At 42.1% G+C, this 15,982-nt stretch overlaps 1 protein-coding gene across 6 annotated transcripts in view; it reads right to left on the bottom strand.

Annotated features, from left to right (window-relative positions):
• Positions 1 to 6,711: 6,711 nt before the first annotated feature.
• The window catches only part of LOC141123276 (cytosolic phospholipase A2 gamma-like), a 268,360-nt gene continuing 259,089 nt past the window's right edge, over positions 6,712 to 15,982 (bottom strand). For 5 of the 6 annotated variants that reach the window (XM_073612044.1, XM_073612047.1, XM_073612042.1 and 2 more), the window contains 4 exons: positions 13,159 to 13,272; positions 11,724 to 11,878; positions 8,292 to 8,398; positions 6,712 to 7,302 (listed from right to left, as the gene is read on the bottom strand). In XM_073612044.1, the coding sequence (XP_073468145.1) occupies positions 7,182 to 7,302; positions 8,292 to 8,398; positions 11,724 to 11,878; positions 13,159 to 13,272 (497 nt within the window). In that variant the 3' untranslated portion in view covers positions 6,712 to 7,181. The remainder of the gene's footprint in view (positions 7,303 to 8,291; positions 8,399 to 11,723; positions 11,879 to 13,158; positions 13,273 to 15,982) is intronic. The other variant, XM_073612045.1, reaches the window with a different exon arrangement.

Below are 15,982 nucleotides of genomic sequence, written 5' to 3' on the forward strand. Positions count from 1 at the left end.
CATTGGCCATGCTGAATATGGAAAAGAGAGTGGTGACAGAGATGACTGATTTCAACCAGAAGGTCATAGAGAAATTTGCAAGCCAGAAAGAAAGGAGAGCAAAATTTATTTTCACATAGTTCTACTGGCGCTAATGTGAATGTGGCGTGCATTTGTATTCAGTCACCTTTACTCTGATTCAGAGTTTTTTTGTTGTTGTTTGTTGTACAATAAAGTTTGTTTGCTGTTGTAAAAAAATTCACTGATTCGTGGTACATTTATTGCATTCTTTAACAGTTGGCTTAAACCTTAACATTTTCAATATTTTATCTAGATATATAATCTGTCCTGTGATGCTGGGACTGTATACTCTGTCCTGTGATCTGAGCTGTATACTCCTGACACTATGGGTGGAAGCAAGTGGAATACAGAGGACGGAGTGGGTGGATTATATAAGGGGTGTGGTTTATGGGAAGTGGGAGGGGTCAAAAATTATGGGCGGGGTCTGGCGCCCCCCATCCAAAAACTTCACCAGCCGCCACTGTACCTTGTAGCTAACAAAGGTTTATGATGGAAAGAATGCAGGTGAGTATGCCCGAAGGGAGAGCTGGAGAGTTTAGGCAGATCTGTAGCATTCACAAGACAACGTAGGCAAGAGACTAGAGTCTGGTACATGTCCAGGGGCCCAACTACAACTTTCATGTTCCCTCACAATATAATGAGTTCTGGGTACCAAGTAAGACGCTTTATCCTTCCCAAAGCTCTACAAAGGCTCCAGGACCCAGAGCTAAAAGTTTTTCTCCATACCAGCCATAAACCCTGAAGCCCCTCACCATGTATAAGAGAAAAGCCTTGGTGACACATACACACCATCCACAATCCTGGCAGCTAGTAGAAAATATATAAACTTAAAAAAATAAAATAAAACCATCATGCCTTCCTTTTAAAGTTTCAAAGCAAGTTGTCAGGGGCAGCTCCCACATTCCCTTTCACCAGATTCCCATGAAGATGAATTCAGCTATAAATGACTTCTTCTATTACCTCATCATCAATATTAGACATCAAATGGTTACTGCAGATACAGTGAGGGAAAAAAGATATTTGATCCCATGCTGATTTTGTAGGAAAAAGATCAAGCTATCATTTTAATGGTCGGTTTATTTTAACAGTGAGAGACAGAATAACAACAACAAAAAATCCAAAAAACGCATTTAAAAAATGTTATAAATTGTTTTTCATTTGCATTAGTGAAATAAGTATTTGATCCCCTATCAATCAGCAAGATTTATGGCTCCCAGGTGTCTTCTATACAGCTAACGAGCTAAGATTAGGAGCACTCTCTTAAAGGGAGTGCCCCTAATCTCAGCTTGTTACCTGTATAAAAGACACCTGTCCACAGAAGCAATCTATCAGATTCCAATCTCTCCACCATGGCCAAGACCAAAGAGCTGTCCAAGGATGTCAGGGACAAGATTGTAGACCTACACAAGGCTGGGATTTGCTACAAGACCATCACCAAGCAGATTGGTGAGAGGTGACAACAGTTGGTGGGATTATTCGCAAAGGGGAGAAACACAAAATAATTGTCAATCTCCCTCGGTCTGGGGGCTCCATGCAAGATCTCACCTTGTGGAGTTTCAATGAACATGAGAATTGTGGGAAAAAAATGACAACTTCAAAAAACTCACCATGCCTCTTACTAAACACCTTGGATTGTCTACTTTTCAAAAAGGGGTCATTTGGGGGTATTTGTACTTTCCTGGCTTGTTAGTGTCTCAAGAAATGAGATAGGCCATCATGAGGTGAGATCAATTTTCAGTGATTGGCACCATAGCTTGTGGACTCTATAACTTTCACAAAGACCAAATAATATACACGGATTTGGATTATTTTTACCAAAGATATGTGGCGGTATAAATTTTGGCCAAAATTTATGAAGAAAAATGACTAATTTGCTAAATTTTTGAACCAAAACAAAGAAAAATGCTTTTTTTTTTATAAATTTTTCAGTCTTTTTTCATTTATAGTGCAAAAAATAAAAAGCCCAGTGGTGATCAAATACCACCAAAAGAAAGCTCTATTTGTGTGAAGAAAAGGACAACAAATTCATATGGGTAGCATGTTGCCTGACTGAGTAATTGTCATTCAAAATGTGAGAGCACTGAAAGCTGAAAATTGGTCTGGTTAGGAAGGGGGTTTAAGTGCCCAGTGGTCAAGTGTTTAATCCCATAGAAAATATGTGGAGGGAGATGAAGGTTCACGTTACCAAACATCAGCCTCAAAACCTTAATGATTTGGAGAGGATCTGCAAAGAGGAGTGGGACAAAATTCCTCCTGAGATGTGTGCAAACCTGGTGGTCAACTACAAGAAATGTCTGACCTCTGTGATCACCAACAAGGGATTTGCCACCAAGTACCAAGTCATGTTTTGTGAAGGGGTCAAATACTTATTTCACTCATTAAAATGCAAATCAATTTATAACTTTATTGAGATGTGTTTTTCTGGATTTTTTTGTTGTTATTCTGTCCCTCACTGTTATAATAAACCTACCATTAAAATTATAGACTGATCATTTCTTTGTCAGTGGGCAATTGTACAATATCAGCACTTTCCCCTCACTGTCTAGGACAGTTTTCATATGGACCTTGTGTATCCAGTTTATTACAATATTTATGGCACGTTCATATAAATCATCTTACATCTATCAATGATATCTGTGTCTTCTCTGCCATCTAGTGGAGTTCAGGCTTATTTCTTGTATTTTTTTAGTAGAGGTTCAGCTCATGTCTTCAATAGGAAAGGTTATTTTATATATTGTAACATTGAAAGCTACAAAAGTTTGCCCTTGGGTCTTTAAATGAGATGCAGGACGCTCAATGGTAAAATAAAGATTGCAGATTTATTTTTACGTTCAATGTCGGTATTAAAGCACAAATTAATATATTGTCAACAGATCTGTAGTGTTATACATGATATGTTATATTTATTAGCTAGATACAATATTCCATAGAATCATCCGTAGTGGGTATAAAGGTGCCTCCCAATATCCCAACGCATTTCGCAAACAACCGTTCGCATCTTCAGGGGTTGATGCAAACACAATATCTATGGAGTAAAACAGTTTGTGATATACAGTAAAAATAAGAGATAATGCTGTACTGGTGCAAAAGCAATAGAGGGCCACAAAAGGCGCCCATACTTACAAATCTGTTGAAAGAGATTAAATCCACTCACCAAATGCGAGCAGGCGAGTGAAAATTTTGAGGGCTGACAAACAGTATATAAGCAACAGTAAAATAAATGAGATTTAGGCTGGGTTCACACTATGTGCGGCACGGGGGCACAGCAGGGGGTCCAGTGCATAGCTGACATGTAGCACTGTCCTGACTGTGAGAAATTGGCCAGTGTAATTTTATACCAAATTTCTCACAGTCCAGTGACTGCTGGATAAAAAAAAAATACAGGCATTTGCAGATTTTTTTTTCTTTTATAGCAAACCATTGAGTAAGCTGATCAATGAAGGACTCACAGCCATCCTAAAATTAAAGTACGGGGGAAAGCTCACTTGGCTGGACTTCTGTGGATCACGGGAGTGCAGTTCATTTTGCACCCCTGTGACCCATTTTCAACAGAGAGTGGGCTGAAGTCCGCTCTCTGCTGGTAACACAGAGTCGGTCCAGGCTAGTCGTCATCATGACCATGATGTCGGGATCCGCCCAGATCCCTGGATCGGCACCCAGCTCAGCTTCTCAGCAAGCTGCAGAGAGCCTGAGCCGGCCCCTCCCCACCCCCTCCACAACCCAGCGCTCCAATGAGTGATTAGGAGGAGGAGCAGAGAGTGGTAACTGACAGTTTGCAGCTCTCTGCTCAGGGAGTTGTGAGAACCGAGTGATCGGTGGTGTTCAATTGCTCAGTTCTCAGTGTTAGAGCTGGAGGGGGAAAATGCAACATTTACCTAGGTAAGTATGATACAAAAAAAAAAAAAAAACACATACATCTCTTTTAATTCACCATTGCACAGCCACATTCACTTAGCACCTCCTCCATGTTGCTTCACACACAGCTTAAAATGTGCTCCAGCAGAAGGCGGTCTGGGCCCCCCTCCACAAGCCCCGCCCAATCAAACCTCAAGCCATGCTGAGCCCAGCCCTCCTCTAGAACATTCTGGTTTGTAATAATACCAAGGAGTAAAGGCTAAACATGTGCAATTCGTTTCTTTCTGAATTCGTTTTTTAACCAGTTTCGACAAATTAGTTCATTTGGAAATATCTGAATTAACGAAAATCCGTTGCATGAATTTTTCCGTATATTGGTAAATTTGAATATTCGAAAATTCGTAAATTCATAAATTAAAAAAAATAGTAAATTTGTAAATTTTAAAATTTGGAAATACAAAATTTGAAAATCCCAAAACCCAAAAATTTGAAAATCTGAAACAATAACTAACTAATATTAACTTAACTATTAATATATAGGTATTGGAATTTCCTTTCAAATGTGTCTGTTAGTGAAAGTAACGAATATTAATTTATCCAAATATATCAACAAGTATATTTGCGTCTTTTCCGCTTTTTTCAAACTTCCGGTTTCTGCCAGCCCGGCGGTGGAACGCACGCCGGGATTACGGAAGTGTCTCATTTGTTGTGCTAGCTGGAGCATTGGAGCTCCTTCAAATTTTTTAAACTACATTTTTTAATACAATAAAATACTTTGATCTATAGATTTACGCTATGAGGTTCCATCCTTTCCTATACATATGTGGATGTCCGTTTTAAACCGCACTATTGAGGTGGAAAGAAAAAAAAAAAAAGAATTGAAAATAAAAAAACAAAAAAACTATAACACGCCCTAAAGAGTTGAACTACACAGTTTTATTAGTTATAAAATTCAAAATACAAAAAGGCAATAAATAATCCCTAAATCCCCTATAATAGATCAGAGAAGGAAGTCACACAAAGTGGGAGCCCACCAACTTGTCTATAGCCTCCCAAATTATAACCTGTAAACAGATGGTCCATACAATATATATGGATGATTAAATTGGAAATCTGCAGAATGCTGTAAGATATATAGTCACAATGGTAGTATACCCTTAAATGTATTACCATGTAACCATATGCCAAGGTGCCTACTGCATGCAGGTGTATCCTCCAGGCTGTTATAGCAGTAGACGCTATGTAAAGATGCAATTCCGGTTACTTACTGATAAATATATGTCCTCTAGACATTTGTAGTAAGCAGGGGTATATAGAAGCAGATACTTCTATATACCCCTGCTTACTACAAAAGTTTCCTTTATTGTTCATTTTTTCCATTATATTTTTGACTGACAGACTGACCAACTGGGTATTTTTTGTACTTCTTGTGATTGGCTACCGTGTCATTTCACTTTAGGAAACAGCGTCTATATTTCTGCATTTGCAGAATCACACTCTCTTCTCAGGAATTCCACAGTTCAGCCCTCACCTTTGGGTAGCTGGGGGTATATATAGGTGTAGAAGGGGAGTGCTCTATATCGGGGGTGGGAGGGTTCCATGGACTGCAGATTTCCAATTTAATCATCCATATATATTGTATGGACCATCTGTTTACAGGTTATAATTTGGGAGGCTATAGACAGGTTGGTGGGCTCCCACTTTGTGTGACTTCCTTCTCTGGTCTATTACAGGGGATTTAGGGATTATTGTTTTTTGAATTTTATAACTAATAAAACTGTGTAGTTCAACTCTTTAGGGTGTGTTATAGTCTTTTTGTTTTTTTTATTTTCAATTCTTTTTGTCTCAGTATTTTGATTACACCCCCCCCCCCCCCCCGCTATATACCCGGTGAGTGCTACTTTGTATTCATTTAGGCAGGATTCCCATCTTTTCCCTCTTTGGTTATTGAGGTGGAAAGAGACTGAAGGTCATCACAGAGGTGTGTGAAACAGAGAAAAATCCCGGCAAGGGGGACACCGCCATCTGGATACAACCATTACGCTTGTTACCCCTGCAGGGTGAGGCGCTCTGGTAAGTGAAAACATAAGAGGGGGACACTGAAGAAGGAGGGAAGCACTGCAAAGTCACTTTATTCTTCCTGCAAAAGTCACCTTATTTTTCTTGCACAGATCACTTTTTCACAGACTGTTATTTGCTTTTGATTGGACACATGTTATCAGAATTTGTTTTCTTTTTGATATATTAGTCGTAATATTTTTTGGGACGAATTTATGTTTGGAAATAGCACATGTCACTTTATGTGTATTTTTGGATACAACACATGGTATCTTAATTTTCCATAATTTTTGCACAATTGTTTATGGACTTTTGGAGAAACTTTTTATAATTTTTATAATTGACTGGAATTTCACATAATTATTTATTCTCTATATTTTTTATTTCTGGATGCACATATAACTTTAATGCATTGCCTATTACAATAGGTCATATTTATACCCCTTCCATATATATATTATATATCCTTTATCACTCGATTTTTGAAGTTTGCACCTCTGAACAGCGCCACGTTCCCTTTCCCTGAGTTAACATAAATTTATCCAAAGTTACGAATTTTCCAAAATAACAAATGCCGTATCTAAACGAATGGAACATAACAAATTAATAATAATAAATAACAATAATAATAATAAAAACTTTTAATTGTTGTTATTTATTATTAATTTGTTCCATTCCATTTGTTTAGATGCGGCATTCGTTATTTCAGATAATTTGTAACTTCAGGTAAATTCATATTAATTACGTTCACTAACAGCCAAATTTGAAAGTAAATTCCAATACCTATAATTTAATAGCTAGTTATTATTAGTTAGTTATCATTTCGAATTTCAGATTTTCTTTCTTATTTTTGAATTTACGAATGTATGAATTTTCAAATTGCGATTATAACGAATGACCCGAAAAAAAGAAAAAAAAAAAAAAGAATGAAACAAAAACGTAAAAGAACAATTTTTTCAGTAGAACACATGTCTAGTAAAGACATCTAGCACGTGAAAGTATCCCCCCAATTCTACCAGAAAAAATGCATCTCATCTTTGATGTCCCTCACCCCAACAAGTGTAGAGTCACCCCATGTCCAGTATTGCTCATAAATTTTCCTTCAAACCCTGGCAGTGGAACCAGCAATGGATTCACAGTAACAGGATCTTCTCCCCTAATGTCCTCAAATAATATCACATCGTCTACAGGCAGTCTGAGACTATTTTTTAGAAATTTATCTCAGCTTCCTTCTCACAGATCCAATGAAGTTTTGAAGTACAAGGTTCGGCAGTCAGTTCTTGGTCCAGCTTGGCACAGGTTATGCCCTCTCTGTCGTTTCTGACATGGCTGAAAAATGAAAACAACATTTCAGGAAGTTCTTTTTTCTGCACCATGTAACTATTAGTGATAAGTACTTCTGATATAAGGATTCAGAAGACCCATTAGTCATTCAGAGGGGTTCCTATATCATAGGGAACACCTGTGTAATAAAATGGACTTTATAATATAGGCACCCTGCCATAACCTGCAATGTCTCTGGTTTAAACTCACTTTTGACTTACAGTTATGCTCCGTACACACAATCAGATTTTCCGATGGGAAATGTTGGATGTAAGCTTGTTGGCGGAAAATCCGACCGTGTGTATGCTCCATCGGACATTTTTTGTGGGACTTTCTGCTCTCAAATTTTACGCCAACTAATGTGTGTTGTCGGACTTTCCGATCGTGTGTACACAAGTCCGTTGGACAAAAGTCCAAAGTACAAACACGCATGCTCGGAATCAAGGATGAGCCGGAAGAGCTCTGTCTAATAATACTAGCGTTCAAATTGTTGGCCAACATTTGTGTGACTGTGTGTATGCAAGACAAGCTGAAGCCAACACCCTTTGAACAAAAATCCACGGTTTTGTTGTCGGAAAGTCCGATGGTGTGTACGGGGCATAAGGCTGTAGCCAGCCTAAGCTTGTTTTACTTTTCTCTTGGCTCTGTAGGTTTACATGAGCTCAGGGCATTGATTACAGTATTTCTACCTGTGGCTACTCCCAAAAGGTCAAGAGCCTAAGATTGCTTAGAGACAGATCTACTGATGGATCAAGGAACAGTGCCTGCTAACACAGGGTCAAGAGACAATGGATCTTATTTCACATTTTATTCAGCAATACATTTATGGAAAACACTAAAGTGACTGGCACCCAAGTTTTTATTTGATCCCACTATAAACCAAGGTTTCCACCCTGAGAAGCACGTGTTAGCCTGTCACACCATCTTGGGGGGGGGGGGGGGCAGTCTGTACTGGCCTCATGAATGAAGCAGTACACTAAAATCTGCATACTCACAATTCAGTGTTGTTATCACTCCAGTACCAGAGAGGCGTCTTATATGTCTCCCGACGTTCCTTCACCAGTCCAATCCAGAAACCTTTCTTCATATTCTTCACTAAGGTCTTACAATGAAATCTCAGGTCAGTTAAAAGTTCAACTCGTTCTCATAGATATGTTTATATATTAAAATGTCAGATTTATATAAATGTATTATAACAATGATAATAGTGTATGACTGTGGGGGAAGGGACATTAGAGTGTAAGCTCTTCTGGTACAGAGACTGATGTGATTGGCTCAGTGATCTCTGTACAGCACTGCGGTATACGTCGGAGCTATATAAATGTATAATGATAATAGTGTGTGACTGTGGGGGAGGGGACATTTTTATTAAAAAAATCAAACGTACAGCTCATTAATAAAAAACATATTTGCACAAAAATAAACAACAAATAAACAAAAACAAGCATGCTTATATCAGCAAGAAAATAAAACCGTTTCCTGACAAGATAACATATTAAGAAACCTTGTTTAATGACAACAAAAAAGAGACTACAAACCCCAAATCTCAACTTAAATACAATACAGGCTAAGAAACCTTTTGAGATTTAATTGCCATCAGGATGCATTTCCAAACCCCCCCACTAACCCCTCCCCCCACATCATTCACCCAGACTTCCACATCATTCTGCACCAGCCACTCTCATTTCCTACCCCCCCCCACCATCATCCAATCCATCCCTCACTCCACCCCTTGGTGTCCGCTGACCTCCAGGTGCACTTCTGCCATGCCGAGGAGGAGGGGTTGGCACCACCATACATTCTGGTCCAGCACCCTCCACTGCATTCACTACACTAGAAGAAACAATACGTGCAGACACAGACTTGACAACCACACTTTATGACACTGACTGGGAGACCACAGACTGGGGGGACACTGACACCACAGACAGCCTCACAGACACAGATTCTGATAGGACAGAGACACTAGGATCCCCTGGTACAACCTCCGCCAACCTAGACTCTTCTCTATCCAGACAGAAGAATTTCTTCATTAGCTCTGGCTTATTGTGCAAAGCCTCAGGGCACCGGCTATAAGGGTGATCAACCTTATCACATAGGTTACATTTAATGATGTTACAGTACCTTGCCAGATGCCCCAGTTCCTGACACAAAGAACATTTCTGTTCTGGACAGTTAGAAGAGAAATGTCCCTTGACTCCACATTTATGGCACACCTTAGGTTGACCAGGGTAGAAGATGGTAATTCTATCTCTACCAATAAAGGCAGAGGAAGGCAAATGCTGGACCACATTCCCACACACACTCAACCTCATTGATACTGACCACCCAGCCGTCCAGATTCCTCTATCATTCACAATCTTTTTAAGGGGACACAATGTTTTGCCAAACCTCCTCAACCAGACCCATAAATCCTCAGGGGGTATAGACTCATTCCTTATCAGGATAGTCACATTTTTAATCAAGGGCTGTTTTGAGACAACTTTGGGGACAATCCCCTTGCAGTCCGGCTGGCCCCCATATACATGCTCAAACCACTCCCAAAACAGATCCAGCGATTCTGTACACACAAATGATAAATCATATTCAGAGGAACCAGCCAGACTGATGAGAGCATAAATATCCTCTGCCTTAAATCCCATGGCTAGGATCTTATCCACAACCTCCCTCCCGATAGATGGAATACCTCCTCCTTCTCACCTGAGCTGTACCACATTCCTGCATTTAATGGAAGGTGCGTTAGGTGAAAATCGCACAACTGGCTCCCTTCCACCACCAGTAGCATGACTTTGTCCCGACACAGCCTTAGCATAACTCCTAACTATGACACATAATAGGTTGCATAGAAACCTCTGAAATCTGGTTTGGTAAATTACCCACCACTTGATGCTCCCTCCTCCCCTCCAGCACAACAGTCCCGTTCACCATAGTCCCAGAAGTACCACAGATACCAGCAGTCAAGTAAAGTCTTCCATTTAGAGAAAACACCAGCTGTTTCAGCGTTCATACAGCCCCCCTGCTCTGCAGTTTCAATGTTCATGCGACATTCATGCTCTGCACTGCTAGTGTCCATGTGGGACTCCTCACAGCCAGCAGAAACTTCTCTGTCTGCCATCTTTTCCCGTATTCCCATGATCTTCATCCTATGAGTCGGTGCCACTCAAGGGAGATTCCATTTCTGTAATGGTCTGCAGCAATCCGCCATTTTCCTCAACCTCCTCCTGAGATGACCCAGGCCACTGGGGAGGGAGGGGGCAGATACTGACTCAGGTGCAACAGATCCTGAGACAGGGGTAGTACTGGAGCCACCATGTGAAGCTACTTCCTTACCCCCATCCACACTGTCACCGTTGCTGTGGTATCCACCCTCTGGCTGGTACTGGCACAGGCACTTTCCTTCAACTGTTGCAATCTCTCCTCATTCTCACACTTTTCTCTGAACACACCGCTGCTCTCCTTCAGAGAGGCGACCAACTTCTGCTTTTTCAATGCCTCCTCCAGAGACTTCAGCTTGGATACTTCCCTCTCATGCCCTGTACACACAGTCGGATTTTCAGACTAAAAAAGTGCGATCGGATTGTGTTGTTGAAAATTCCAATCGTGTGTGGGCTCCATCTAACTTTTTCTGTCTAAATTTCCGACATACAAAGTTTGAGAGCAGGATATAAAATTTTCCGACAACAAAATTCGATCTGTTAAATTCTGATTGTGTGTACACAAATCCGATGCACAAAGTGCCACTCATGCTCAGAATAAATTAAGAGACGAAAGATATTGGCTATTGCCCCATTTATAGTCCCGACTACGTGTTTTACTTCACCGCGTTCGGAACGATCGGATTTTCCGACAACTTTGTGCGACCATGTGTATGCAAGACAAGTTTGGGCCAACATCTGTCGGAAAAAAAACATGGATTTTGTTGGTGGAATGTCCGATCAATGTCCGATCGTGTGTACAGGGCATAACTGTTTCCAGACTTACTATGCAGGGATTTCTTTTTCCTGAGAACTTCTTTCATGACAAAAAGTTTCTGTTCCTCCTTAGCAATGCGGTGAAGTCTGTTCACCACTTTATCCTGGAAGACTAGTAAGGACTCCTCTTGTATAGGAACAGGCCGAGGATGCATTGCAGCTTCAGCACATGGAGTAGGCCTCAGTGCCTCTGGAGAGCCTCCACCTTCGTCTTCACCAATATGGTCCATGCTTGCCTGGGAAATGCCTAAATGAGAGGCCCCACGCTTTCTGCTTCTTTCAGCTGAGATCACAGCAGAGTGAGCCAACAGCACCCTGCAGAACAGCACCACCTGGTGGAGAAGCTCCTCTGGTGCAGAGACTGATGTGACTGGCTCAGTGTTCTCTGTACAACACTGCAGTATATGTCAGAGCTATATAAATGTATAATAATAATAGCAGTAATGTTAATAATACCAGCAGTCCAGTCTGTGTAGATCTGACGGTAGCCAGCCAGGCCTTGTGTGATTTGCAGAATTTGTCACTCTCATTTCGGGATTCCTCGATGTCTGAGAAGAAGTAACACTTTTTTTTCTGGAAGATCCAATTCTCCGTACAAGTATGTATTTCTGCTGAGTGAGAAAATTCAGTTTGTATAATTATCTGTAACTTGCAAACTTGATGAACACAATTACATTGATTTTCTATTGGAATAATGGTGGACATCAGTATGAGGGAGGAAAGCAGGAACATTCAACAGGACCAGATTTTAGCCTTGGTCACCTTGTATGGATGTTTCTTGGTGCCTCCCTTTTATGATGTACATACTGTGATATGGGGGTTGGTTAGCTTAGAGTTCACATCAGTCAGAACTGTATTTAAGGGTATGGCAGCCCAATTTTATTCAAAAGGGAAAACAAACTTCGCAAACTGGTTGCCCATGTAGGGGTTTAGTCTCCAGAGAATACAAATAAAGAAAAATGCTAGCCCACCTGCCTACACTATTACAGCACTGCTTCTATTAGCACTGGTCTCACAGACCACAGGTTCCTCCACCTTACTCAGCCTTCTGGTCACTGCACCTCACTGTACAAGCCCACTCTTGGCCCCCAGATAGGGTTCTCCCAGCACTCTGGGTTCTCACACACTTCTAAGGAACTCAGACTTCCTCCAGCCCCCCTGGACTTACTAGTCACCTCAGCTCTCCCAGTCTGTCTGGACCCATGTAGCTGTCCTGACTCTTCCAGTACCTGAACACCACAGCATCTCATCTCCCAAGAAGGTCACCCCTCCTGGCTGGAGCACACCTCTATCTTCACACACAGACTATCTCTAAATGGCAGTAACTGCCCTGAGCTACTCTCAGACCTGGCTAAAAACGACCCCACGCACCTGTGTGCACTCACACAGGTTGCAGGCATCTAGCAAAACATGGACATAGAATTGAAGGTTACGTCCTAACCTAGACACTTTTGGAACCTTCAAGGTCAAGGCCCCAGTCCAAAAGTACCAAACATGGAGACATGGAAACATGGAGTTTCCTCCACTCACAATCAACGTGCCAAAGCTTCTAAAACTCCACCTTTGAGAATCCCATGTCATCTTTATATCCATTTCGTAATCTCGCACCATGGCAGAGCCTCACTCTGTCACATTACACACAGCTTCTTGTATTTTGTATAGTGCCATTTCTCCAGCGGTTTGTAGGGGAACACTGCAATCAGCTGTACTGTAAATGCCAATTTGTGTGAAGATGGCAAGACTGGCATTTTGTGGTTGAAATAAATAAAATTCAGAAATAGATGACAACAGCCAGCTACATATTTTCACATTGATGCTCGGCCTTCATACAATTACAAATTTGCATATTCAAAAATGCTAAAGGAAATATTGTGCGGAGTATCCCACTCACCCCCAAGAGTAACATTGTCCTGAATTCTTTCAGTCATGCAGTTGAGTTTCCTCTCTGTCTCCTGCAGTCTGTGCGTGATATTACCCTCATGGGCGGGACATGTGCAGAAGAAGCCTGAAACATTATTTCATAAATATTATTATCCTTGTATCTTAGCGAACACTGCACCTGTCCATTGTGATTAGATAATGACCTGAAGCTTTCAATCTCCCTTATGACTACTTTCTACTCTCCTGGCCAGGGTTTCACCTGAACTAAACTAATCCCATGGAACTTTCTATGTTCCGCTCTCATCTTCCTTATACCCCCAAGCTTAACCAATTCCATAGAACTCTCCGCCACCTACTCTCCTCTCCAAAACCCAATCTATGAAACATTCTACTTCCTAATCTTCTCTCCGTGAGGTGAACACAATACTTAAAATTCTCTAATTTCTACTCTCCTTTCCAGAAGGACTAAACCTAGTCTATAAAACGTTTATCTTTCACTCTACTTTTCTTAATTTTCCTTGAGATAAACCTAGTCTTTGGACCTTTCTACTTCTTACTTTCCTCTCTAGGGTATTGTTTTGTTCAATAGTTTTTATTGAAGTAATATTCAGTAGATAGGATGACAAAAATTAGAACAATCAGTGCCAATATGGAAAAAATGTAACATCAATTCCATGGACACCAGAGAGGAAAGCATGCATAAAAAATTAAACAACATTATTAGTCTTGAAACTAAAATGAATCAGATGTTACATATTAGAAGTATGGTACATGGGCGTCAGCAGAACTTTTTTCAGGGGGGGCATAATTTTAGGGTCACCCATGCACCGCCCCTTTTCAACAATGTCATTATCACATTATCATGGTCAGAGACTGCAGACGTAGTACAGTCCCTAGGATAAGTAATGGATAATGGTCAACATGCCTTTTTACCAGACCCAGCAAAATGACAGCAGTGATTCCTCCAGCTGGAGGATCGCTCACTCTGGGTTCCCCGGGGGGTGACTTTGTTCAGTAGTGTAGCAAGCATGTACCCTGGTAATGGCTCAGTCTTTCTCTCTCTGGTGGTGCTGGGCAGTGTGGCTCTCTCTCTGGTGGCACTGGGCAGCTTGGCTCTCTCTCTGGTGGCGCTGGGCAGCGTGCCTCTCTCTCTGGCTCAACCTCTCTCTTGATCGAGCTGTAGCCTCCTCCCTGTGGAAAAGGGGGCCGCCAATCTTTGGGACTACATGTCCCATGATGCTCTCCTCTCCTAGTCTCCTTTGATTGGCCCTCAATTATGGCCAATAGGGAAGGAACGGAGTGGGCAGGAAGCTGGGCGGGGAACCTGGTGAGAGTCGCCATCTCTTCTTCTTGACAGGAGAAGGGGGGGGTGAGCAGGGGAAACCTCTGGTAGCCCACAGCTCGCCTTTCTCCTGTCACAGCACTGCTGAGTTCTCTGCTGGACTGAGCAGGGAAAAGAGTCCAAAGTCAGATTACACTGATGGATGGGCTTGACAGCACCTTGATGGTGTCACCCCACTGGCAGGTGGCACCCGGGTGCGGGCTGCTTGCACCCCGATAGCGACGCAACTGTACTGAATTTAAGATCCGATCCCTGATTCCAGGGGGGGCACTTGACCCCCCTTGGCCCTACCTGTGGACGCCCATGGTATGGTACACAAGGATCCCTGGTGTATATAAACAAATGCCATATCATAAAAAAGAAATGACTTAAAACCAGCAAATGGAATTGAGAAGACTATAGAGACGGAGACGGCTTGGGACAAGTCCTTTATTAAAAATAAAAAAATAAAAAATAAAAAAGAGATTCCAGCAATGTAATCCAATAAATCCATGCTCCTATTCCAGCGATGTAATCCAAATCTCCAGTGATGGATGATCTCCAGCGACTTCAGTGAGGAACACGCACAGCCAATGACGCGGCACCAGCTTGACAGCTCTTATGTAGCTGAGGGTGGGGCCACCCATCACGTGACCCCGTCCCCCTCTGACAAGGGGAAACGCCGGGGTTTCCCATAGATGTGAATGGGTGACCCCGCCCCCTGCTGATGCAATGCAGGATTGCATTAGAGGGGGGTGGGGTCACCCATAATGCAGCATTCCTGTTGCATCAGAGGGGGGCAGGGTCACCCGTACGTGTCACTGGGAAACCCAGGCATTTCCCCTTGCAGAGGGGGGGCAGAGTCATGTGATGGGTGGCCCCGCCCTCAGCTACATAAGATCTGTCAAGCTGGTGCCGCGTCATTAGCTGGGTGCCTCCGATGGAGGCAGGATCCTGTGCGTGTTCCTCGCTGGAGTTGCTGGAGATCATCCATCACTGGAGATCGAGAATTGGATTACATCGCTGAAGTAGGAGCATGGATTTATTGGATTACATCACTGGAATCTCTTTTTTATTTTGTATTTTTTTGTTTTTAATAAAGGACTTGTCCCAAGCCGTCTCCTGTGGTTTTTTAACATTTTTACACTTTCTTTTTGTGAAATGGTAGGGGTACAATGTACCCCCTTACCAATTCACATGGGGGAGCCGGGATCTTGGTTCCTCTTTGTTAAAGGGGGCTTCCAGATTCTGATTTACCCCCCCGCCCGCAGGCCCCCACAACCAACTGGGCAAGGGTTGTGGGGATGAGGCCCTTGTCCCCATCAACATGGGGACATCCTCCACATGTTGAGGGCATGTGGCCTGGTACGGTTCAGGAGGGGGGGCGCTCTCTCATCCCCCCTCTTTTCCTGTGGCCTACCAGGTTGCGTGCTCGGATAAGGGTCTGGTGTGGATTTTTGGGGGCCCCCCACGCCATTTTGTTTTTCATTTTGGCGCAGAGTTCCCTTTAAAA

The sequence above is a fragment of the Aquarana catesbeiana genome, linkage group LG01 (genome assembly GCF_042186555.1).
Source record: "Aquarana catesbeiana isolate 2022-GZ linkage group LG01, ASM4218655v1, whole genome shotgun sequence".
Classification (NCBI taxonomy): domain Eukaryota; kingdom Metazoa; phylum Chordata; class Amphibia; order Anura; family Ranidae; genus Aquarana; species Aquarana catesbeiana.